This window comes from Malaclemys terrapin, chromosome 7 (genome assembly GCF_027887155.1).
Source record: "Malaclemys terrapin pileata isolate rMalTer1 chromosome 7, rMalTer1.hap1, whole genome shotgun sequence".
In the NCBI taxonomy this organism is placed as follows: Eukaryota; Metazoa; Chordata; order Testudines; family Emydidae; genus Malaclemys; species Malaclemys terrapin.
The window spans coordinates 32140054-32163070 of record NC_071511.1 but is presented as its reverse complement, the minus strand read 5'-3'; the positions used below and the strand labels follow the sequence as shown (position 1 = coordinate 32163070).

The following is a 23017-nucleotide window of genomic DNA, read 5'->3' as shown; positions in this document are numbered from 1 at the left end:
AACACCCCCACTTTGCAGAAACTGAGGCACAGAGAGCTATGACTTGCCCAAAGTCATAGGAAACTGGTGGCAAAGCTGGAAATCGAATCCAGCAGTCCTAGCTTCCTCTTGTTCTAGTTCTCTAGACCTCACTCCCCTCCCAGAGCATAGAGTAGAAGCCAGGTGTCCTGACTCCCAGTTCCCCCTCCCCTCTCAGAGCTGAGCATAGACCACAGGAGTCCTGGGACTTGAACATGAGAATGTAATGGTCAAAGGGCTGGGCTTCTCCCACATGAGCTGAGTAAAGCTCTTCCTTCAGACAGCAGCTGGTCTTTTACCTTCTGTGTTACAGGCACTAGTGGGTGACAAGGCCAACACACTAGAGGGGTGGAGGAACCTATAGTAGGAAAGGAGGAGAAGGGAATGGATACAGAAGAACTCCCGTGGCCCTGCTTTCCTGCTGCGTATGGAAACCACCTGTCCTCCCCCATTCACTCAGCAGCATGAGGTGAAAGCTGCTGACTCATTCTCCCAGCAGCACTGGAGTCCCCAGGGGACTATTGGCAGAGACTAGCGTGTGGCCAGGGCTCCATCCTTAGTAGGGGGCCCTGCATCAATCCTGTGGGGCTTAGACCCTCTCATCTTCCCCATGAAAGCAGGGTCAGGATTTAACCCTCAAGCTTTCTCCTAGAGGCACAATTAGTCAGGGCAGTGCTTGCAAGAGACCCTACAATAACAACCCAGCATCTATAACCACAAGGCTTGCAGGCCATTCTGTAGCAGGCTTCTGCCGATAACAAACTAGCGTGGACATGAGGCTGCTTGGGTAACAGGAACTAGTGGAGAGGGGCTCACGTTATGTAGCTTGTGTCAGCCAAGCACATTGCACACACCAGGGGCTCTTTGCCCTCCGTTCCCCCCCCCAGTTCCTTGTGTGCCGCCCTCCTATCCCCCATGGGATGCAAGGCACTCACTGCCACCTGCCCTTCGCCTGAGGGGGTCTTGTCTATGCCTGCTGTAGAGCAGCCCCCCGCCTCTGGCAACACAAGCCCAGCCTTCCAGGCTGCCCTTGGCACACCCTGACCTCCAGCTCCTACACTTGTTGCCCTGGAGTGCCTAGCCCCGACCCGCTGGGCACACTCAGCTTTGCCTTGCCTGCAAGAGCAGCACACAGCAACTTCCAAGAATCACCTCCAGCTCCCTGCTCTGCTGAACATCCAGCACTTAGGCAGTCAGAGTGAAAATAAGCCACCTTTATTAGCAGAGGAGAGAGACTCAAATGAGGGACAGGAAGAATATTGGAAACAATCTCAGTTACACGGAAAACAAAGTCATTGCATGCCTAGACTTAACTCACAAGATGTTGCCACATCTCCTGCAGGACGGCTTGCCCCAAGTCCTTTTCAGCCAGCATGGCTGAGATCCCCCTTTCATAAGCTCAAGCCTGCTGGCAGCCTGTCTTCACAGATTGTGGCATGCCAGGACATCTTGCTGCACCCCCAGAAATACCAGACTGAACTCAGTGCGTTGGCAGACTTCTCCTGGGACACATACAATGGCCTGCCAGAGAGATAGCTGCCTCCCACACAGCTTTGAGAGCTCTGCCTTTAACTACAAGGCAGAGAGAACACAATTTTCAGCATAGCCACAACTCCTCACGTTTTCCATACATCCATCTGACAATTATTTTGGTGACCAGTGTGACGCAGGCTTCTAGTAGAGACCTTGCATGACCTTTTTAGTGAACTCTGGGGATCCCTGTGCCCCTATGTATCACTGTACCCTCTGCCAGTTGACATTGAGAGGTCTTTGGGTCACAGCCCTCTATTTTGAGGACTCAGTGATTCCAACCCACCCCAAGTGCTCTGTGTGCCCCTCTTTTCCTTTCCTCCAGGCCAGAATATGTACATTTTCTCTATTCTCCCCTATGCCAGGGTGTGTGCCTTCCATTTCCCACAAACCAGGGCCTTTATGTGCTCCTCCCACCATACCAGGCTTCACCATTTCCTCCTATGCCAGGAACTCTTTGTATCCCCACACACCAAGGTCATATAGATTTGTCACCTGACTATAATTATAGGAGATATCCCATCTCCTGGAACTGGAAGGGATCTTGAAAGGTCATCAAGTCCAGCCCCCTGCCTTCACTAGCAGGACCAAGTACTGGTTTTGCCCCAGATCCTTAAGTGGCCCCCTCAAGGATTGAACTCACAACCCTGGGTTTAGCAGGCCAATGCTCAAACCACTGAGCTATCCCTCCCCCCTAGCTCCACTCTCCTTCCTCAGTCAATCTAGAACTAGCCTAGTGGCTCTCATCTATATATAAAGCTCTTAGCCCCACCCTCCCAGGTAAATCCTGCCTATGGGTGGGACTTAATCTATAAATATACCATCCTCCATCTTGAATCCTTTTAGCTACCTACCAAACAGCTTTTGGTTCAGAGAAGCAAGCCTCACCCAAAGATGGGGAAATGTTGGGTGGGGGGAATGTCTGTTGTTTTGGGAGAGGAAGAGAAGAGGGTGAATTATTTACCCCAGGGGGCATTTTTAATTTGTAATCTTAACTGTTGGGGGAATCCTTAGGGTTTTCTGTCTCACAGCCTTGTTTGGGTAACGCCCAGGTTCTCTGTGTTTTACCTGGTCCACACAATGGATGAGAGCTTATTACTGCTTGGCATTTCTCTTGTGGCTTATCTGGTAGCGGCCTGTGCTGCTTTCATTGAAGGGCCTGAGTTCAGTCCCCCTCCTGATGACTCTCAACTGTGACTACCATAGAGAAGGATTAGATGGAGCCTTTCCATGAGGTCTTGTGGTTAAGGCCCCAGGACTGGGACTTCAGAGACCTGGATTGGATTCCTGGTGCTGTCACAGACTTGGGGTCTGACCTTGGGCAAGTCACTTCCCATCTCTGTGCCTCAGTTTCAGAGTACTGCCAGGGTACATCCTTTAATGTTTCTGAAGCTTGTAACTACTCTGATGGGCTCCTCAGAGCCAGGGAGAGCTGACAGTTCCGGAGAGCTGCTGTCTGTTGGATTCTCTTAAAATGGAATAAAAAGCTCAGGAGTCCTGTCTCCTCCCCCCCACCCCTGCTCCCAGAGCTTGGAATAAAACCCAGGAGACCTGATTCTCTGGCTTCCTCCCAATCCATTAGATCCCACTCTATTCCCAAACCTGACTCCCAGCCCCCTTTAGACCACACTCTGCTCCCAAAGCTGGAACTAGAACCCAGGAATCCTGACCCTGTTACTCTAACCACTGGTCCTCAGTCCCCTCCCACAGCCAGGAATAGAACCGAGGAGTCTTGATTCTTGGTGTTAAATGTATTTTACCTGTAAATCTCCCATCCCTCATGTGTCGGAGAAAATTGGGCTGTGGAGGTTGTGGGTCAATAGAGAGAAACCTCCCTGGTTCTTCAGTGTCCTGGTGTGTGACTGCAACCTGGATTTATGGCTTTCTTGGGGGCTGAAATTGTGGGTGAATTCTGGTCAGAGAGTGAGGGAGTGTGAGTCTGATCGTATAATGTCTCCTCACTGTTAACCTGTGGGACTCATTGCCACAAGGTCTCATTGAAGCCAAGTTAGAGGGATTCAGACTAGAATTGGATGTTGATCTGAATAACGAGAACATCCAGAGCAAAGATTAAAATGTCATCTAAGCTTTGGGAAAGAGCAGAAACCCTCATGCTTCAGGGCAAGAGCTCATTCCTGACTAATGGGGGTCAGGAGGAATCTGCCCTTGTGATCCACTTATGTCATTACTGAAGGGCTCCTTCACCTGCCTTTCAAGCAGCTGGGCTGGGCTGCTCTGGGAGATAAGATACCAGGCTAAATGGGCCCCCTGGCATAGTACTTCCAAGGTTCCTCTTCTAGAGGGGATGTGCTCCCCTTGCCCTGATGGCTGGGGCAGGAGATCCAGGAGTTCCCTTCCCTGCTCACAATTGCAAAGCACTTTGCAAGCAGCAAGGAAACAAAGCACACAGCTGCCAACTTGGGTGGAAACAACTGAGGCACAAAGAGGGCAAAAGAACTCCCTCCCAGTGCCAAGGGGAGAGCTGGGACTAGAACCCAAGAGTCCTGGCTCACAGCCACCCTGGTCTAAGCCGATAGAACCCAGGTGTCCTGACTGCGCGCCCGCCTCCCCTTCTAACGGACTAGACAGCAGCATTCCCCGCCCCGAGCCCTACACAGCTGGGATTGGATGATGAGATCACATGATGATGACGGGCTGTTTGCTTGTGCAAGGAGGAAGCAGCCTCTGGCGCAGTGCACTGTGGGGGAATTGCAAGGGGGGGGATTCGAGGCCGTAGGGCATTGTGGGACCCAGGGAAGGCTCCCCGGTTGGGGGGAGGGGCGACTGGGCTCTAGTCTCAGCGCGGGGAGGAGAGTGGGGTCTAGTGGTGAGAGCAGGGGGGCTGGGGGGCCAGGACTCCTGGAGTTTATCCCTAGCATTGGGCAGGTCTGTGGGGGGAGGAGGATATAATTTGGGGGGGGGGGGGGGCTGCTGGGATTGGTCCAGTTCTCCCACAGGGACAGCCCTGACCCCCATGTCTCCTCCTAGGACCCAGCAGAGGCGTAGTTCAGATCACCCACCTACCAGGTCCCACAAGGAGGGGCCCTTACCTCAGACCTGCCCCTCCTCAGAGTCCCCACAGGGAGGACCTGATTCTCCTCATCTTACTCCACATGCTGTGGGAACCCCCGACCTCCCCTCCCCCCACGCCCAGATCCTCTCACTCTCTGTCTCTGCTGCAGGTGCCTGGCCAATGGGGGGTGCAGATGAGTTCCCAGTGGGCACATGCCCTGGGATGTGCCCGCTGGGGGAGCTGGCGCAGCGGGAGCGCCAGGGCCGCCTGCACCGGCTGGAGCTGCGGGAGGGGACACGGCAGGGTGACCCTGCCCGCGTGGTGAAGGAGTATTCCCGTCCAGCTGCTGGCAAGGAGCTGCCCCGGCCCCAGGAGCTGCGCCCTGCCCCAGTGCTGCTGGCCACTGTGCGCTACCTGCTGGGCCAGGTGGCGCCGCAAGCCGACCTGCCCCCAGCTGAGGTCCATGCTTTCATCTCCGACCGGTTGCGTGCTGTGCGCCAGGATGCCACGCTGCAGCGGCTGCAAGGGGCTCCATGCGTGGCCCTGCTGGAGCGATCACTGGGCTACCTGCTCCATGCCGGCTACCAGCTGTGCCAGGAAACTCCTGCCCGCTTTGACCCCCACCTCCATCGCACCCAGCTCCAGGAGTGCTTCAGCTGGCTGCGGCGCTGCTACCGGGACAGCTGTCATCACGGGGAGCCGGCCTTCCAGGCCCTTTTCCTCCTCTACAACCTGGGTGAGCAGCACTAGGGGGTGCTGTGCTGCAGGAAGCAGGAGGGGGAGTCAGTAGAGGTCGCTGTGCTGCAGGCAGAATTGGGGGGAGGTGTGTGGTGTGCTGCAGGGAGTAGGAGGGGGTCAGTAGGGGGCGTTGTGCTGCATAGGGCAGGGTGAGTTGCTCAGTAGGGCACACTGTGCTGCATGCATTGCTCAGTAGGAGGGACTGTGCTGCAGAGAGTGGGCCGTGTTGCTCAGCAGGGGGTACTGTGATGCAGGGAATAGCGTGGTGGCTCAGAGGGCACTGTGCCACAGAGACCAGGGTCAGGGGCTCAATAGGGGGCACTCTCCCCTGGCAGTCAGTGCTGACCCCAGTGTGGTGCTAGGAGGGAGCAATGTGGGTAGATCAGTGGGTGACGCTGGGCTGCAGAGAGGGAGCAGGGGCTCAGTAGGGGGTGCTGTGCTGCAGGGAGAAGTGCGGGCTCAGAAGAGGGCATTGTGCTGCATGGGATGGCACAGAGGGCTCAGTAGGGAGTGCTGGACTGCAGAGAATGGTGCAAGGGGCTCAGAGGGAGCCAGATGACAGGGAGAGAGGCATGTAGTCAGGGAGGGGCACTGTGCTGCAGGGAGCAGGATGGGGGATCTCAGTAGGGGCCCTGTGCTGCAGGGAGTGGGGGGGGAGCTCAGCAGGGGGTGCTGTGCTGCAAGGAGCAGGATGGGGGATCTCAGTAGGGGCCCTGTGCTGCAGGGAGCAGCCGTGGGGGGCTCAGCAAGGGGCGCTGCTCTGATTTTCCCCTTTTCTATCCTAGGCTTCCCGGAAGCCCTGCGCCAGGTCCTGCAGCTCCCAGACCCTGTCCGGGCCTCCCCTGAACTCCGCACAGCGCTGGCTGTCAACTGGGCTTACCTGGAGCACAACTGGGCACGGTTTTTCCGCCTGGTGCAGGCCTTGCCCTACCTGCCAATATGCGCCCTCCATCGGCACCTGGGCCCCGCCCGGCGCTTGGCACTGCTCACCTTTAGCCACGGCTTTAGTGCCAGGAACTGTCGCTGCCCTCTGACCTGGCTCGCCCGGCTGCTGGCAGTGGACAGCCCTGAGGAGATGGCAGAGCTGTGCTGCCATCATGGGCTCACGGTGCTGGATGGAGCTGTGGTCTTCCAGAAAGCAGCTTTCAGGGACCCAGGCATGCTGGTCCACGGCCCCTCGCAGCTGCTAGTGGACAGTAAACGAGGGGAGGCCCCCCTGCTGGAGGTCATCGAAGATACCTGTAGCTAATGGTCTGGAGAGACTTGGGGGGTGAGGATGGGAGCCAGGACTCCTGAGTTCCTGTCCCTGCCTCTGGGAGGGGAGTGAGGTCTAGTTGGCTGGATTGGGAGTCAGGATTTATGGGTTTTATTGCTGGCTCTAGGAAGGGCTGAGAGGGAGGGCTCCTGGCTTCTGCTCCTTGCAATGAAAGAGGAATCAGGTTTAGAGTAAGAGACTGGGAGCCAGGACTCCTGGGTTCTCTTAGTGGCTCGGTCACTGATTCTCTGTGTGTCACCTCCGCCAAGCCACTCCCTTTGCCTCATTTCCCCTCTGCATAAGAGGGGGCTAAAGGGAGTAACTTACTTGTGCTTAGTGCAACTGGATGGCTCTGGGCGATGGGCTCGGCTTCCTGCATTTGACCCCTTGTGCTGGATAATTTGCCTTGCCTCCCCCCGCCCCCATCTCGTGGGTTTGTGATTCAGGAAGCTGGCTCAGATCTTGGGGTTTGTGGGAGTTGGTTTGGGTCTGAGCTTTGGTGTGATGGTTTGGGGTCCCCGATCCACATGGCAGGGAGCTGTATGGAATGGCAGCCAGTCCCCTGCCCCAGGCGGGAGGTAGGGGGAGATGTAGGTACAGGCCAAAGTGCCGCTGGAATTTTGGAGTGTCTGGAGGGAGTAGAAGTCAGTTTTACAATAAATGTTGACTTGTAAGAGGTTGTGGGTCTGTACAGTGGTGGATTAGCCAATGGGCCCATGTGCCCCGGCCAATTGGGGAGTCCCACCCCCAGCAGACAAACACCGGGGGGGGGGGGTGAGGGAGTCTCTGTGTCCCAATCCCGCTTTCCGGCAGCAGCGCTGGGCAGGGCAGGGGAAGACCCAGCTTCCTGACCCCGGCTGCAGCCCCAAGACTGGAGGAGCTCTTGCTCCCTGCTGGGGCCTCAGGGCTGGGGGTAGAATAGAGTAGGGACTAATGGTTTAGAGGGGGGGGAGCCAGGACTCCTGGGTTCTATCCCCAGCTCTGGGAGGGGGTAGGAATCCCAAGTCTTTGGAGGGTTTAAAGAGACCCAGATTTTTGAGACTGAAGCCCGAAGCCTGCTTGTGTGGAGGTGTGGGGGGCAGTGCACCCTGCCAGGATGCCCACCAGAAGCATGGTTAGATGCCAGGAAAGAGAGCCACGCCCCTAGGCTGTTGGTTGGGATAGAATGTTTTCCTTTGTTCCTGTGGTTCAGTAATCGATACCTGGGTTTGACGAAGGCTCTCAGGGGTGGCTGTAACCCACTAGTCACAGGCTCCCAGAGGGAAGATCTGCCGGTGCCTGAACCCAGCAGGCCCGGGATGGGCCCAGCTGTAGCCCAGCACCCAGGCCAAGAGTAGGAGAATCACAAGATTCCTCCCCGAGAGAGGCAAAGGCTGAAGGCCAGAGACATGAGGAGGGTGTGCTTAGACAGAAAAGGGGTTTCCCACTGTTTCCTGTTTCCCACTCCCTGCCCCCTGGAGCCCGCTGGGCTCCCTGGCCTGGGGCCAGATCAGAGCCGGTTCCCTTTGGAGAGGAAAGGCCCTTTGTCCCATTCCCCGCCCCCATGAGCCAGCGAGTCCCCCTGCCCTGGGGCTGGATCAGAGCCACCGCCCCATAATGGGGATGGGGAAAGGCTTGTGTCCCATTCCTCACCCCCCTGAACCAGCCAGTCTATCTGCCGTAAGGCCAGATCTGAGCTAGGGCCTCCTATAGGGGAAAGGCCCCATATCCTATCCCCAAGCCCCCCTGAGCTAGCCAGGCCTCCTGTCCTGGGACTGGATTGGAGCTGGTGCCCCTTAGAGGGGAAAGGCCCCATGTTCCATTTCCTGCCCTGTGTCTGGATCCTAGCTGACATCCCCTAAAGAGGAAAGGACCCATATCCCATTCCCTACCCCTCTGAGCTAGCCAGTCCCCCTCACCTGGGGCTGGATGGGAGCCAGCACCCCCTAGAGGTGAAAGGTGCTTTATCCTATTCCCAGGCCTCCTGAGCCAGCCGGTTTCCCACTCTGGAGCCAGACTGGAGCTAGCTAGCACCATCTAGATAGGAAAAACCTCATGTCCCATTCCCAGGCACCCTTGTGTATCCCCAGGATGGGTGGGGGGTGTCTATAACTCAGAATCCGACAGCCTGAGAATCTGGGCTGTGTTTATTTCCCTCCAAGGCGCCTCTCCCTCCCTCCCCTTTATGGTGTCCAATTAAATCTTAAAACAACTCAGGCAAACACGCAGCAGCCTCTCAAGAGGAACTGGAGGCCCACGTTCTCACGGGGCCCAGCTGGGACTGATAAGCTGGGACCTTCCAGCCCCTGGGAAACTCCTGCCCGTGATGTGTATGATGGGGTAAGTGACAGATCCTCAGGTAATGGATGAGGGGCCTGTCTCTCCCAGGAGATTTATGCATCTGCTTATCTGGAGCTTTTATTAGTCTGGGGAATTTTGCCATCATCAGAGCAGGTGACTGTGTTCCGCAATGATCCAGATGGGTCACGTCTGCCCTTTAAGGTGGTGCTCCAGGGGCTAGGCTGCTGGCCTGGGACTCAGGACAGCGGGGTTCAATTCCTGGCTCTGCTGCAAATTCCATGGGTGGTCATCCACTCGGTGACTCAGGTTGCCTGTCTGACAAATGGGAAGAATAATCCTGCCTTTGTCCATGACTGCAAACTCTTCAGGGCAGGAGATGTCACAACTCCCACCTTTTCATGCTCTCTGTATGTGTATATATAGCTCCTCAATATATGTTCCATTCTATGCATCCGATGAAGTGGGTTGTAGCCCACGAAAGCTTATGCTCAAATAAATTTGTTCTAAGTTGCCACAAGTACTCCTGTTCTTCTCTCACTCTGTGTTTGTGCAGTGCCTGGCCCAAAAGAGACCCCTGTCCCAGCTGGGGATTGTGCAGCACTCAGAACGACAGGGGCCCCAGTCTCAGTCATGGGTCTGCAGCACTCAGCATGACAAGGGTTCTGATCCCCACTGTGGGTCTGTACATTGCCTTGAGCAATGGGTACTGTGTGTTCACAGATGAAAGGAGCTGGCAGGTCTCTGGTCCCATGGGCCATCTATGGCACTGGTCACAGAGAACCAGGAGGATCTGTATACCAGTGTGCAAGGGAGTTTGCCACCATGTGCCCGTTCCAGAATTGCCCCAGGCAGGGAGCAGATATAGGGTGGGTGTGTGGGTGGGGAGAATAGATGCTTAAAGATCTTATGGGCAGGAAAGTGGAGTTTAGTGATTATGGTGGGGCTGCTGGGAGTCAGGACTTCTATTCCCAGATCCAGGGGAGGAGAGGGACTGGGAAGAGCCAAGACTTTCCTCTCTTGCTCCCAGGGGAACAACTCCCTCCACTGGGGCATGCAACTCTGTGCAAAGACCCTGTGGGTCCCTGGAACTCTGGCTGTGTCAAAGGGGCATGAAAACAGGCCCTGATAATGCCAGCAAGCAGAAAACAAGAGGCGCGGGGTGGGGGCTGGAGATTAAGGGCTGAATGGAGGCAGTGAATGGGCCAGGCGGCGCGGGGGGGCACAAATCCTTTGGACGCATCGAGACGTGAATATAGGAGCAGACACAGCACTTGTGCCTAAGCCCTGGCCTGCCACCCACCATATGGGGCTGGGTGGCTATTGTGGCGGCCACAGGCCCAGACTAATCCCACCCACATTCCTGATGGGTTGGCTAAAGGCTTCTCCCAGGGTTAGCTCATTACACCAGCCCTGGGGTGAGGGGGGGAGAGACCCTTAAAGACCTGGGGAGCAGGGTGGAGCATTGAGGGTTGGGAATATGGGAGTCACGACTCCTGGGTTCTGTCCCCACCACAGGGATGGGAGTGATGTCTTATAGTTGGAACAGCAGGGCTTGGGAGGCAGGAAGCCTGGGTTCTGTCCCCATTCAAGGTGGGGAGTGGGGGCAGCTGGATAGTGGGCCCTATGTGAGGTGGTGTGGGTACACCTGGCTGTGAGCACTGGGTGTGGTTGTGCATGAGGAGGGTGTCTGAATGTGAGTGGATACATGTGTTTAGGGGAGGGGGTTGTCTGTTTGAACAGCTGCCCCATAAATGTCAGTTTTAGGTTGCAATTCTCCCTGTCCCCTTCCCTCCTCCTGGGACTCCACAGATCCCAACCATCTAGGACCCTCCAGACCCTGTTGATTCCCTCTCCCCCACCCCACCTGGGTCTCATTGATCCTGACCCCTTACCCCCCCACCACCACACACACACACTCACTCTGTGTCCCCTTGGATTCTGGCAGGTCCCTTCCTGCTCCGAGGCTGCCCCAGCTGCCAGCTGCCCCAGGGGAAGTACCGTTGTATTTATGGTGTGATTTACAGCACCCCAGAGTGGCAGCTGGGAGGCGAGGGTTGTAGCCACCTGACTTAGCCAAGGGTTTGGGGACGGGGGCAGCTGGGACTCAGGATTCTTGGGTTCTATCCGAGCTCTGGAAGTGCAGTGGGTTCTGGTGGGACAGGGTCAGGGGTGGGAGCTTGGAGTTAGGACTCTGGGTTCTCCCTCCAGCTCTAGGAAGGGAGTGGGGTGTAATGGGTTAGAGCAGGGGGGCTAGGAGTCAGGACTCCTGAGTTCTCTCCTCAGTTCTGGGAGGGGAGTGGGGTGTAATGGGTTAGAGCAGGGGGGCTAGGAGTCAGGACTCCTGAGTTCTCTCCTCAGTTCTGGGAGGGGAGTGGGTTCCTGGGTTCACTTATTTCCTAGCATTTCCTTCTCCCTTTCTGGTCTCCAGGACTTGGCTCTTCCTTTTGGCATCGGGGTCCAGCTTGTCCCTCCTCCCTCTCTGGCCCAGGATTGACAAGAGGATAACCCTCTGCCCAATCATGGTTCAGCTCCTCCCCTGCTACTGGCATTCCCCTCCCCCCACGTGGGGCTGTGTCCCCGTGGTGTGATGTCACCAGAGGAATGACCCAGGTCCTTCCAGGCTCTGTCAATCAGTGTGGCAGAGACTAGCTGGCATCAGGGATCGGGGCTCAGGGGCTCTCCTCAGGGTGGGCACCTGCCAAGCGGTGAGTCAGAATATCATCTGCCCCTGGCACCTGCCTTCAGGTGCCAGCATGGGCAAAAGGGGCAGAGTCAACTGGGGACTTTCAGGGCACCCCAGAGATGCTGGGGAGGGGAGGAACAGAGGGCATGGGGGTTCAGGAGCAGGGTGGGGGAGTTGAGGGGAGGCAGGGTATGGGTGAGGAGAAGCTGGAATTGGAATATAAAGGTTGGCATGCAGGGAGCAGGGGAAGGCTGGGAGTTGGGTGCAGAGTCTGGGTCAGGTGATGCTCAGGGTTTGGGGCCAGGGAAGGTCTGGGGGTGGGGTGCAGGGGATGAAGCAGGGTTGCAGAGGGGCTGGGGGATTGGGGTGATTAGGGGAGTCAGAGGGGATGGAGGGCTGGGGGGTAGGAAGGTCTGGGTGGAGGTCGGTAGGGGGCTGGATGGGGGGTGCAGGAAGAGGCTTGGAGGCAGGGGGTTAGGGGAAATCTGGGGTGGGAAATGCAAGGGAGCAGGGAAGGTCTGGGTGGAGGATGTAGGAGGGCTGAAAGGAAGCAGGGTCTGGGTGGGAGGATGCAGGGGCTGGCTTGGGGGAGACAGATGGAGGATGCTGGGGGAGGCAGGGCCTGGTTTGGGGGAGGCACGGGGGGCAGAAGGGAGGCAGAGGATTTGTCTGTTTACCATAAAGTTTAGCCAGAGTGAGAGCCACAGATCCCAGAATCCTGGTGCTGCCCCCCTCCAGCCAACACTGTGGGGGTTGTTAGGTGCCCGTTGCCCCAGCCTCCTGCTTTCTACCCATGACACAGCCTATTCCTAGTAGTTGTTCCAAGGGTTTTGGGAGGGGGCAGCAAGGAGGGGCGGTTGCACTCTTGTGTCAGGTTAACAAAATGGGGAGCAGCATCCTGGCCATGTAGGAGTCGGGGAGGGGGGCCTGAGGCGAGAGCTGCCTAGCCCAGGCCTGGGGGATCACTGGGGAACAGGGATCTCAACCGGAGGGGTTGGAGGGGGTCAAGGTGGGGCTGTCATAGCCCAGGCATGGGGGGCAGGGATCTCAGCAGGGTGGCCTGCCACAGCCTAGGGCAGTGAGGGGATCTCAGCAGAGGTGAGGCTGGAGGGGGGCTGCTGGAAGGGGGACAGGGCCCTCTCAGAGTGGGAACTGGGAGGTCTGCCATGGCTCAGGCCTGGGTGGATGTGGGGACAGGGATCTCAGCAGGGGATGTGGGAGTTGTGGAGGGTTGGGGGCACTGTGTGTGGTGCAGAACAGGGAGCTGTTAGGTTTGCATCAGGCCTACACGCGTCTCCCAGCTGCCTTCTCAGGGAGCAGCCAGGGATCTGTTTGTTTTGGCCAGGGACCATGGGGGGAGGAGGGGGCGAGTTTGCTGGGGGGGGGGGAAGGGAACCTTTGCCCCACTGGCACCTCTGCCTACAGCCCTTAAATGGCCCTGTACCCTCCCCCAACCTGCCAGCCCAAGGTCCACCAGCTGGGATCTCTGCACAAGCCAGCTGTATTAACCCCTTCCCTGCTTCTGCCCCATGCTTAGGTTGGGGTTGAGACAGACCTCCCCCTCCTCCCCCCACGCAGAGTGGGATCCACTGAGAAAAGCCAAAGAAGGAGCAGGTTGGGGAGTCAGTAGGGGGCGCTCTCCCCTCACCATCAGTGGTGATCCCAATGCCCTAGTGTGGTGCTAGGGGGCGCTGTGCTGCAGGGAGTGGGGCAGGTTCTCAGTAGGGGGGCTCTCCCCTTGTATTCAATGTTGACCCTAATGCCCCAGAGCAGTACTGGGGGCGCTATGCTGCAGGAGGGAGCACGGTGCACGGCAGGCTCCCCAACTCCCATGCGTCCAATCTTTTTTGCAGACTCCCAACAACGATGTCCTTCTCCGGCACCAATCTCAAGCTGGAGCGGCTAGAGGAGCAGCAGCTGGAGGGCCCCGCCTACCAGCTAAGCCTCCAGAACCAACCTAGGGGCTGTGGTGACATGGCGGGCCCTTACCCTGACAGTGATCTCATTTCCCAATGGCTGCGCAGGAGTGTGAAGGCCAAGCTGGCAGAGGCCTGTGACTCGGGCGAGTCTTCCCAGGGGGACAGGGAGGTCCCGGCGAAGAGGGGTCTGGATCCAGAAGGTGCCAAGGACTTTGCCTGGGCCAAGCGGGCCCGGGTAGAGAACATTGTGTGCAGCATTAGCAGCTCGTACCGTGATGGGGGCCTGGAAGAAGGGGGCACCAGGTACGGCCGCTCCCGCCGGGCCCAGGAACGGAGCCAGCTCAAGCAGCAGCTGGAGAAGATGCGTGAGCAAGTGTTCCAGCTGCAGGAGAAACTATGCCAGATCTACAGCGGGGTGGCCCAAGAGGAAGGAAGCAACGTGGGGGCAGCCTGGTCCCAGGAGCCAGGAAGAGTTGGAGCCAGCACCCAGCGTCCTGGGGGAGGGAGTAGGCACCCTGGCACCCTGGCCGAGGCCTTGAAGGAGGAGCTTGGAGCAGCCATGACCCAGGTGGTGGACACGGTCGTGCAGGTGTTTGCCCGCCAGCAACCCCCACCAGAGGAGCCCCCCTGCAGTTACCCAAGTGACCAGACAGAGGCACTTCCTCTAGTGGTGAGGAAGAGCCTGCCCCGTGCCACCCCTGAGCTGGTGGCCGGCACCTTCCCCCAGCCCATGGCTGTGCCACCATACGTGGCGGCCTTCAAGGACAGAGCAGCGGGAGAGGCCTACTGGGAGGGTGTGAGCCTGCGCACCAAGCTGTCCTCACGCCACCTGCTGCGGCCGCACTGTGCCCTCTTCCAGCTGGCAGGGCCAACTGAGCGCCAGCTCCCCAAGAGCCAGGCCACAGAGACGCACCATGGCCTGGAGCCAGCCCTCTACAAGCCCTCAATATCCTTCAGTAGCCAGCCAGGACTTGGGGTAGAGTGGGGAGAGGGTCTGATCCCCTGCCCCCCACTCTCCCCACACACATCCTGCCCCCAACTAACCCACACACCTCACACACACACACATCCTGTCCCCCACTGACCCATGCACACACCCTGCCCACAACTAACCCACACACGTTCACCCCCCTCATACGTGCCCTGCCCCACACTAACCCACACACATTCACCCCCATGCACATCCTGACCCACTCACACAGTCTGACCCCCTCTGACCCCCACACTGTGCTCTGAACTAACCCACACACATTCACTCCCCATGCACACACCCACACACCATGCCCGCCAACCCACACATACACACTGCCTCCCCAAACCCTGCTCCCAACTAACCCACACATTTTCACCCCACACACACAACCTATCCTCCACTGACCTGACCCACCCCACACACACACATCCTTCCCCAAACCAACCTACACACATTCACCGTCCATGCACACACTGTTTCCCATAGACCCACACACTGGCCCCTGCCTCATATACACGTACTGACCCGGACATCCCCGCACAGCCTCTTCCTTTTCCATCCCCTGGCCCATATGCTGCATACACACACACCCCATACACACACTCCTGTCCCCCCACCTCCCGCACACCCCATACACTGACAGCCCTGCCATCAGCTCAGCCAGCCCCCTCACCCCCTCCGGCCCGGCCCAGCCCTGCCCCGCCCTGCCCCACTCCGCTCCGCTCCACTCCACACCTGCTCACATCTTGCTGCCACCTGTGAGGCGTTGGCAGGGCAGGTGTTAGCATCACCTGCTCCCCCCACACCACCCACCCACCGCTAGTCCCCTGAGGCCTGGGGTAGGTTTAATGGTTAACCAGGCTGAGCCGGACCCTAAGCTGATTGCACCAGCTCGGAAACAGCTTCCTCCTGAAACCCGCTAGGCACCTGCTGGGAATAATCCTCAGGATTAGTGGGGGTGGACTGTCAAAGACACTCCCGCTGCCCCCTCCCCCGGCTGCCTCCCACCCTACACTCTGCCCCCTCCCCCTGCTGTCCCCTGCTCTACACGCTGCCCCCTCCGCCCGCTGCCCCGTGGTCTACACAGTGCCCCTCCCCCGACTATCCCCTCCCCCGACTGCCTCCCATTCTACATGCTGTCCCCTCCCTCCGCTGTACCCCATCCTACACACTGCCCCCTTCCTCAACTTCCTCCCTCCCTACACACTGCCCCCTCCCCTGACTGCCCTCCAGCATACACACTGCCCCCCGCCCTACACGCAGCCCCCTCTCCTGACTGCCCCCCGCCCTACACGCAGCCCTCTCTCCTGACTGCCTCCCGCCCTACATGCTGCCCCCTCCCTCAACTAACCCCCACCCTACATACTGCCCCCACCCTACACACTGCCCCCCCTGACTGCCTCCCCCATGCTGCCCCCTCCCCTGAAAGCCCCCATACACACTGCTCCACACATATTCACCCCACACACACAATCTGTCCTCCACTGACGCCCCCTCTCCCTTGACTGCCTGAGCCGAGCTGCGGGGGCAGGGATAAGAGATTGAGAGGTGAGATTCGTGGGGTACAATGGGGAGGAGGGGCTGGGAGTCAGGACTCTCCTGGGTTCTATTCTCAGCTCGTGGGCAGCGGTCACTGCTTTCTTGGGGATGTGGGGGTCTGCTCTCTGGAGGGCCTTCAACTGAGGTGTCCCCATTATAGCCCTTCCCCTGGTTGCTCCTTAACCCCGTCATTCCCAGGAGGGCCTCACCCCTGGGCACTTGAAGAAGGCCAAGCTGATGTTCTTCTACACTCGCTATCCCAGCTCCGGGACGCTCAAGACCTATTTCTCCGACGTCAAGGTGGGTCCCTCAGAACCTCCCCAACTCTGGGACAGTTTGACCATGGACCCTCCCCATGGATCCAGGCGCCCTTCTATATGGCCCATGCAGGTCCTCTAGCAGCATCCATCCTTGGAGGGAGGGTCCCTTGCCCCTTCCCCGCCACTGACCCTGTTGCCAGAAACAGACACTTAGGTAGATCATGTGACGAGAGATGTGGGGGGATCACAACCCGTCCTTGCCAGGGAATGGTCAGAACAGGAATCAGCCTCCTCTTTTCCCAGAGTCATAGGGGACAGCACGGGGGGATTAGACTTCCCTTTTCCCAGAGAGTTGGAGGGCAGGAAGGGGGATTGGACCCCTGTTTGCAGGGAATTGGGGGGCAGGGAGGGGCGATCGGACCCCACTTTTCCCAGGGAGTTGGGGCAGAGAAGGTGGGTCACTCCTCTGTTTTCAGTGTACTGGGGGACTGAGGTCCAGGGCTGTGTTGATGGCAATGTCTCTCTCCTCTTGCCGTCCCCCTAGTTCAATCGCTGCATCACGTCCCAGCTCATCAAGTGGTTCAGCAACTTCCGGGAGTTCTTCTACATCCAGATGGAGAAGTTCTCACGCCAGGCACTGAGCGATGGGGTGCTCAGCGCCGAGACGCTGACTGTCACCCGGGACTCAGAGCTGGCACGTGTCCTCAACCAGCACTACAACAAAGCCAATGACTACGAGGTGGGCAGGGGACCCGGCAGCAGGGAGGCAGGCAACGTGGGGTGCACAGACTGGGTGGAGATTTAGGAGGGGCCCCGTCAGTGGGGCAAGTGGATGGGAAGGGGAGCACAGGTCAAGGTGGGGATTGGGGAGGGATCCCAGCTGAGGTGAGGAGTGCAGGCCTGGGGTGATCTTGGCAGCATGGGAGCGATTGACAAGAGGAAACTGACCTTGGGGGAGGAATAAAAGAGCCCCGCTAAAACCCCTCCTGCGCCAGGCTTCACCAGTCCTGATGGGGTGATCCCCTTGTGTTTTTTTCCCTGCACCCAGATCCCCAGCAAGTTCCTGGAGGTCTCCCAGATCACCCTGCGTGAGTTCTTTAGTGCCATCTCCCGGGGCTGTGATGCTGACCCCTCCTGGAAGAAATCCATCTACAAGGTTATCTGCAAACTGGAGTGCGACATCCCCGATGCCTTCAAATCCCCCCACAGCCTGCCGGACACTGTGCATGAGTGACTGGGGGAGGGGTGCTGCAGAGTTGGGGTCCTTGGCGGGGGACAAGGGAGGAGGGCTCTGGTAATTTATTGCTGATGTGATCCACTATGTCGCTAAGTTGCTGGCTGAGGTAGGGGTGGCCTTGACACCACCTATGTTTCAAAATTATCCTCCCCACACATATCAGAGGAGGTTTCATTGGGAGAGTGTGGGGAGTGCAGGCCAGGGAGGGATCCCAGCAGTGGGGGAGGTAGGTGACATGGAGAGTGCAGGCCAGGGTTGGGGATGCGGTAGGGATCCCAGCAGTGGGGGAGGCAGGCAGCGTGGGGAGCACAGGAAACGATGGGGATGGGGGAGGGATCCCAGCAGTAGGGGAGGGAGGCGGCAGCATGGGAGGTACAGGATGGTGGAGGCAGGCTTGTGGGAGCACAGGCGGGAGATGGGGATGGAGGAGGATCCCAGCAATTTTTTTGGGGGGGGGGGGAAGGGAGGTGGTGTGGGGAGCACAGGCTGCGGGTGGGGCCGGCAGAGAGATCTCAGCAGTGTGGGGTGGGGGCAGGTGAGGTGGGGAGTGGAGCCAGGGGAGGGATCCCAGCAGTGAGGGAGGCAGGTGGCATCGGGAGCACAGACCAGGTGCAGGTGAAAGTTTCTTCTTGGGGTGGGATCTACAGCTAGGAACAGTACCCATATGGGGCCCATCCACAGTCTAAGCAGTTTGTGTTAGTGGCTGCCCTTGCCCATATCCATGGGTCTGAGGCCTCTGGGAGGAGGGAGAGGGGTGGGATGGGTGGGGAGAGGGGCTTGTGCTTCCCAGTGTATGTATTGCTGAGACTTCACGCTCCCTCTGGACCCTGCCAATAAAGACACATTGAAAAGCTGCTGTGTCTGTCTCCTGGGGCTGGGCTGGGACTGGGGTTAAATTCCAGTGAGTGCATGTGCTGGATCAACCTCCCCGGAGGCCTGTGTGTGAGCCCAGAACATCAGCGATTCATACTCCCCTGGTGTGGGGTTCTGGCTCTGGAGGAATTTGGAGGCAGTGTTGTCCAGTGGTTAGGGCACTACCTTGGGAGTCAGGACACCTGGCTCTGCCAGACTTCGTGTGACCTCGGGCATATCACGGAACCTTTCCATGCCTTGGCTTCCCCATCAAATGGGGGAAATTATCCTACCCCTTGTCTGCTTAGATTCTTTGGGGCAGGGACTGTCTCTTGCTGTGTGTTTGTGCAATGCTGGGTAAAATTGCCCCCTGATCTCAGTTGGGGTCTGTGCAGTGCCTGGCATGACAGGGGCCCCAGTCTGAGCTATGGGTCTGTGCAGTGCCTGGCACGCTGGAGCCCTGATCTCTGGGGGGTCTCTGAACACTATTGTACACAAACAGTACCAGGCCTCAGACTGGAGTCAGGCCTCAGGTGATCTGGTACTGCCTTTGAGGGGGGCCAGTGGGACGATGATTTGCTGATGCCCCTGAGGATGAGACACTGCCAACTTGTGGGGGTTAGGAAGTGTGGAGAAAGAGAGAGAGCCAGAGTGCGTGCGGAGGACAATTCCCCGCCCCCTGTCTGGATCCCCATTAATTAAATGGCTGCCCTGCTCAGGTGGCTGAACAGCTGGTGGTGCATTTTAAAATCACAAATCTCCCCGCCTGGCCCAGCTGCAAATGGCCAGATTAATACCCCCGATTAACCATAGGGGGAGGGAGGGATGTTGTTAGCATGATGGCCTCAAAGCCCAAGGTGCTGCAAACCTCTCTCTGTGCTGGCAGCCCCACAAGCCTGGAGCCGCCTCTATGCTGTGGAATCCTGTCCCCTAGCCCCTGTGGGTGAGGATTTCTCAGCAGAAGTTAAAGGTGACCTCGACTTGCACAATCATTGCAGGATTTTTCCAAAGCTTTCTGCTTAAAGATACCGGGTGGAACTAGGGGACATAAAGAGCTTTCGGGGAGGGGCTAGTTTGAATTAGATGGGGTGGAGGAGTGACCTGAGGGATGGGGTCTGTGCCCCAGAGGGGCTCAGGGTCCAGGAGTCTCCTGCTTTGATTCTGAGGGGGGAATTTGACAAGGACTCTTAAAATGCAGTAACTGGCGGCCACCGTGCAGGGAGGGAGGGTGGAATGAGATATTGGGTCTATCAGCTCTGGGTACCAATCTCTATCCAGCCTCAGGTCAGAGGGAGTTGGGGAATGGGCGATGGCTGCTCCTTATACAGGGATCCCTCGGGTAGCACCAAGATGCGGCCACTATTTATACAGGGATCCTTCGCCTGGCACTGAGATGTAGCTGCTGCTGGGATGGGCACAGCAGCGTTTATACATGCCTCCCTCCCTCATCAGTGCTGAGATGCAGCCGCCTCTGGGGCGGGGCATGGGAACTGTTTATACAGAGCTCTCTTGCTCAATGCTGAGAGGCAGCCACCTCTGGGGAGGGGTGTGGGAGCCATTTACACAGGGATTTCTTGCCCGGTGCTGAGATGCAGTTGTTTCTGGGGCAGGGAAAGCACAGAAACGCTACCCAACAGATGGGACAGCAGAAGAAGTACACTCCTGTAACCAGCTAGTACGGTAGGAGGTAACATTGAATTGGCCATGTTGGAATTTGGCCAGATAGTGGGGGCTCTTGGGAAACGTGAGAGGCAGGTTTAGTGACCAGGAGGTGTCAGTGAGCCTCATTTTGAAATCTCATGTTAAGGTCAGCAGCACAGCACAGCACCCCTTAGCTGAGGCACTGGGGTCAGCACTGATTGTGATGGGAGAGTGCCCCCTACTGAGCCCCTGTCCCGCTCCCTGCACAGCATTGACTCAGCCTGCCCCTGCTTAGCAGCGCTTAGCTAGAGAATTAATTCTACCCCCACCCTTAGCCACTGGCCACAGGGGTGAGAGGGGGGATGGCAACCCATAGCTGCTGTGCTGCAGTGAGCAGGAGGAGCTGGGGCCAGCAATCTGGGGTGGAGCAGAGAAGAGGCTGCCTGCCCAAATCCAGGGGTGGCTGTAGATGGGTCCCATTTCAAAGTGGTTGGAACTAACTTGTCTTCCTTTGGCTATCCCAGCCCCGATCCCTGCAGGAAAGAGTGGGAGACACCTAGGACCCACAAGCTGGGAGCTGCCATCGCTGCGAGGCTGCTGCTACTCCATCAGGGCTAGGAGCTGCCCCCGTAGTCTCGGGACAGAGACCACAGGGTAAGTGAGAGCTGTCGGTTTGGTACAGAGCCCTCATTATGTGCGACTGCTCTTTCAGCCAGCATGTGGGGTTTGCTGGGCTGGAGGGTCTCCCCCTCCCCATTGGCACTCCTGCCTGTAGCTGTGTCTGGCACCTTAAAGCCAAGGGCCAGAGGCTTCCTTGCAAATTGAGCCTTGTGAAAGCCATGCAGGCCAAGATGACCACTGTGCCATGGTAGCTGGGCCCGAGAAGTATGTCCTAAGATGGCCGCTGCGCCATGGTACAGGGCCAGACCCGTGTGGCCTAAGATGGCCGCCGTGCCATGGTAGCAGGACCCAGTCCATGTGGTCCAAGAAAGATGGCCGCCGTGCCATAGTAGCCAGTGATGGCCACCTGTCCAGGTTTTCCCCAGATTGTCCCTGCCCTGGGATGTCTATCCAGGTGCTCAGTACACACTACAAGCTGTCTGATTTTATGGGCTCAGGATCATCCTGGTGTGACAGGCTGACAATTTCCTGCAGTGTCCTGACTGAATGTTATTGAATTAAGCTCAAACAAATTGAATTTGTTTTAACAGCTTTGCACTCCATGTATTGAATATGCAATGGTATCTGTGTTACTGCAGAATTGCATGTATTTCCATGGGATGGGTCAATAGGAGAACAGGAGGTGGTTAAGGAAATTCACCCAGGCAGTTTGTAACATCTCGAGAGGAGACACCCTTTGGAGAGCTGCGCGTATACAAGATCAAACTGGATTCTCTAGGGCCCAACAGACAAAGAAAGGGTTCTTGGATAAATAGCCTGGTTTTAACCTGACTCAAGGCCTTCTTCCTGATCCAGAAAACAGACAGGACCCTAGTGCACGGAGGGCCCCAATCCTTAGAGTAGGGTTGGAAGGACGGGGCCTACTGAGGGCTTGTTCTGAGCTAAAGCTGTGATGAACTTGTAACCACAAGGAGACTCCTTGGGTGGGGCAGAGGTGGAAGATGGTTCCTGCCAGAATCATGTTAGGTTTGGGGTTCCTGGTAAGCATATTAGCATGTGAGTGGATTCTTGTATTGTTTTGAATATGTTTTATCTGTAGTGCTTTTTACCTTAAGACTAATGCAGGCCTACCTAGGAAGTGCTGGGGGGTACCTTATAACTGCAGCAAGCAATGATAGGTGTTAACCATCTCTAAAGGAAAGCAAGCAGGTTTGGCTTGGGCAAGGTGCCTCTGCTGCAGAGAACATGATGCAGGCAGGGACCTGTGCAGCTTACAAATCTCCCGGTCAGAAGGGAGAGAGACGTGGGTCTCCAACAGGAGAGTAAAGAGCTGGGGAGTGGAAAGCTTGTGGGTAGGGACACTTGCTGGGCCATTGAGGGGAAATATAGGCGCAGTTGCCCTGGACTGTGACATCTGGACGTCCTGATTTTTGTATCTCAGAGGTAGCAGCTCTAGTAGTGGGGCCCACATGGTCCAGCATGGCTGCCATGCCACAGTAGCAGGGCCTGTGCTGAGAGGTGGGGGTACATTGTTATTGCTGTTTTGGAGGCAAGGAAAATGAGATGCGGAGAGGGAATGGGACCTGGATTTGAGGCAGTGGCTGAGATGGAGACAGAGCCCAGGAGCCCTGACTCCAAGCACCCCACACTGGGCTAATTACAAGACCCCATGCCCCTCCCAGAGATGGAGATAGAACCCAGAAATCCTGACCCACTCCCCTCCCCCTCCATGATGTGGTTGTGGGGCCTTTAATGGCCCCAATGCTGTGGTAGCAGGGCCCACTGGGCCCGGGATGATCACCCTGTGCCATGAACAGTGTTCCCAACTCACAATATTGTTGTGAGTGACAGGATGAATTTCTGGAGCCCAGAAGGGAGGGGTGAAGAGCCCCTGGAGTTACCCCTCCCCGCCTGGAAGAGGGAGGGGCACCACACTACAGCCCCTACGCCTGGGAGACGGGGCTGAAGAACCCCAGGAGGAGCAGAGTTCAGGCTGAACTGAGGGAGGGGCTGGGGGGCAAGGGATAGGTAGATGTTGGGGTGAGACCTCAGGCAGCAGGGGCCAAAATCACCAGACCCATTAAATTTGGTAGAGTGGGTGACACCACTTGTCCCCCCAACCCCACTGGGGATGGACCGGAGGAGTTTCAATATCGAGACAGGCTGAAAACTACAATCTAGTCTTTTAAAACAACAAAACCCCCTTGGTGTGTGGGCCAGCCCCATGATGGTTGGGGTCACAGTCGTGAGTTTTGATCTCGTGGGGTGGGCAATACTCTGGGTGCGAGGCCCAGGGGCTCCACCATGGCTGCCCTACCCATGGTGGCAGCAGTGCCTGTGGGTCCAAGATGGCCACTGCACTGTGGAAACAGAGCTTCTGCGGGCCAAGATGGCCTCCCTGCACCATTATGAGCTTCACCTTCCACTCTTCCCACCAACCACATGAACAAACAGAAGC

At 57.5% G+C, this 23017-nt stretch overlaps 2 protein-coding genes across 2 annotated transcripts; both read left to right on the top strand.

Moving 5' to 3' along the window:
* Positions 1-4475: 4475 nt before the first annotated feature.
* Positions 4476-9345, top strand: SAC3D1 (SAC3 domain containing 1). Its single transcript, XM_054034631.1, has 2 exons — positions 4476-5297; positions 6085-9345. Exons 1-2 carry the CDS (start codon positions 4523-4525, stop codon positions 6546-6548), a joined length of 1239 nt encoding a protein of 412 aa, XP_053890606.1. The 5' UTR covers positions 4476-4522; the 3' UTR covers positions 6549-9345.
* A 2124-nt stretch (positions 9346-11469) lies between these two features.
* On the top strand, positions 11470-17872 carry LOC128840605 (prospero homeobox protein 1-like). The gene is made up of 5 exons (XM_054034817.1): positions 11470-11539; positions 13371-14382; positions 16147-16248; positions 16753-16947; positions 17257-17872. Exons 2-5 carry the CDS (start codon positions 13384-13386, stop codon positions 17440-17442), a joined length of 1482 nt encoding a protein of 493 aa, XP_053890792.1. The 5' UTR covers positions 11470-11539; positions 13371-13383; the 3' UTR covers positions 17443-17872.
* Positions 17873-23017: the final 5145 nt, after the last annotated feature.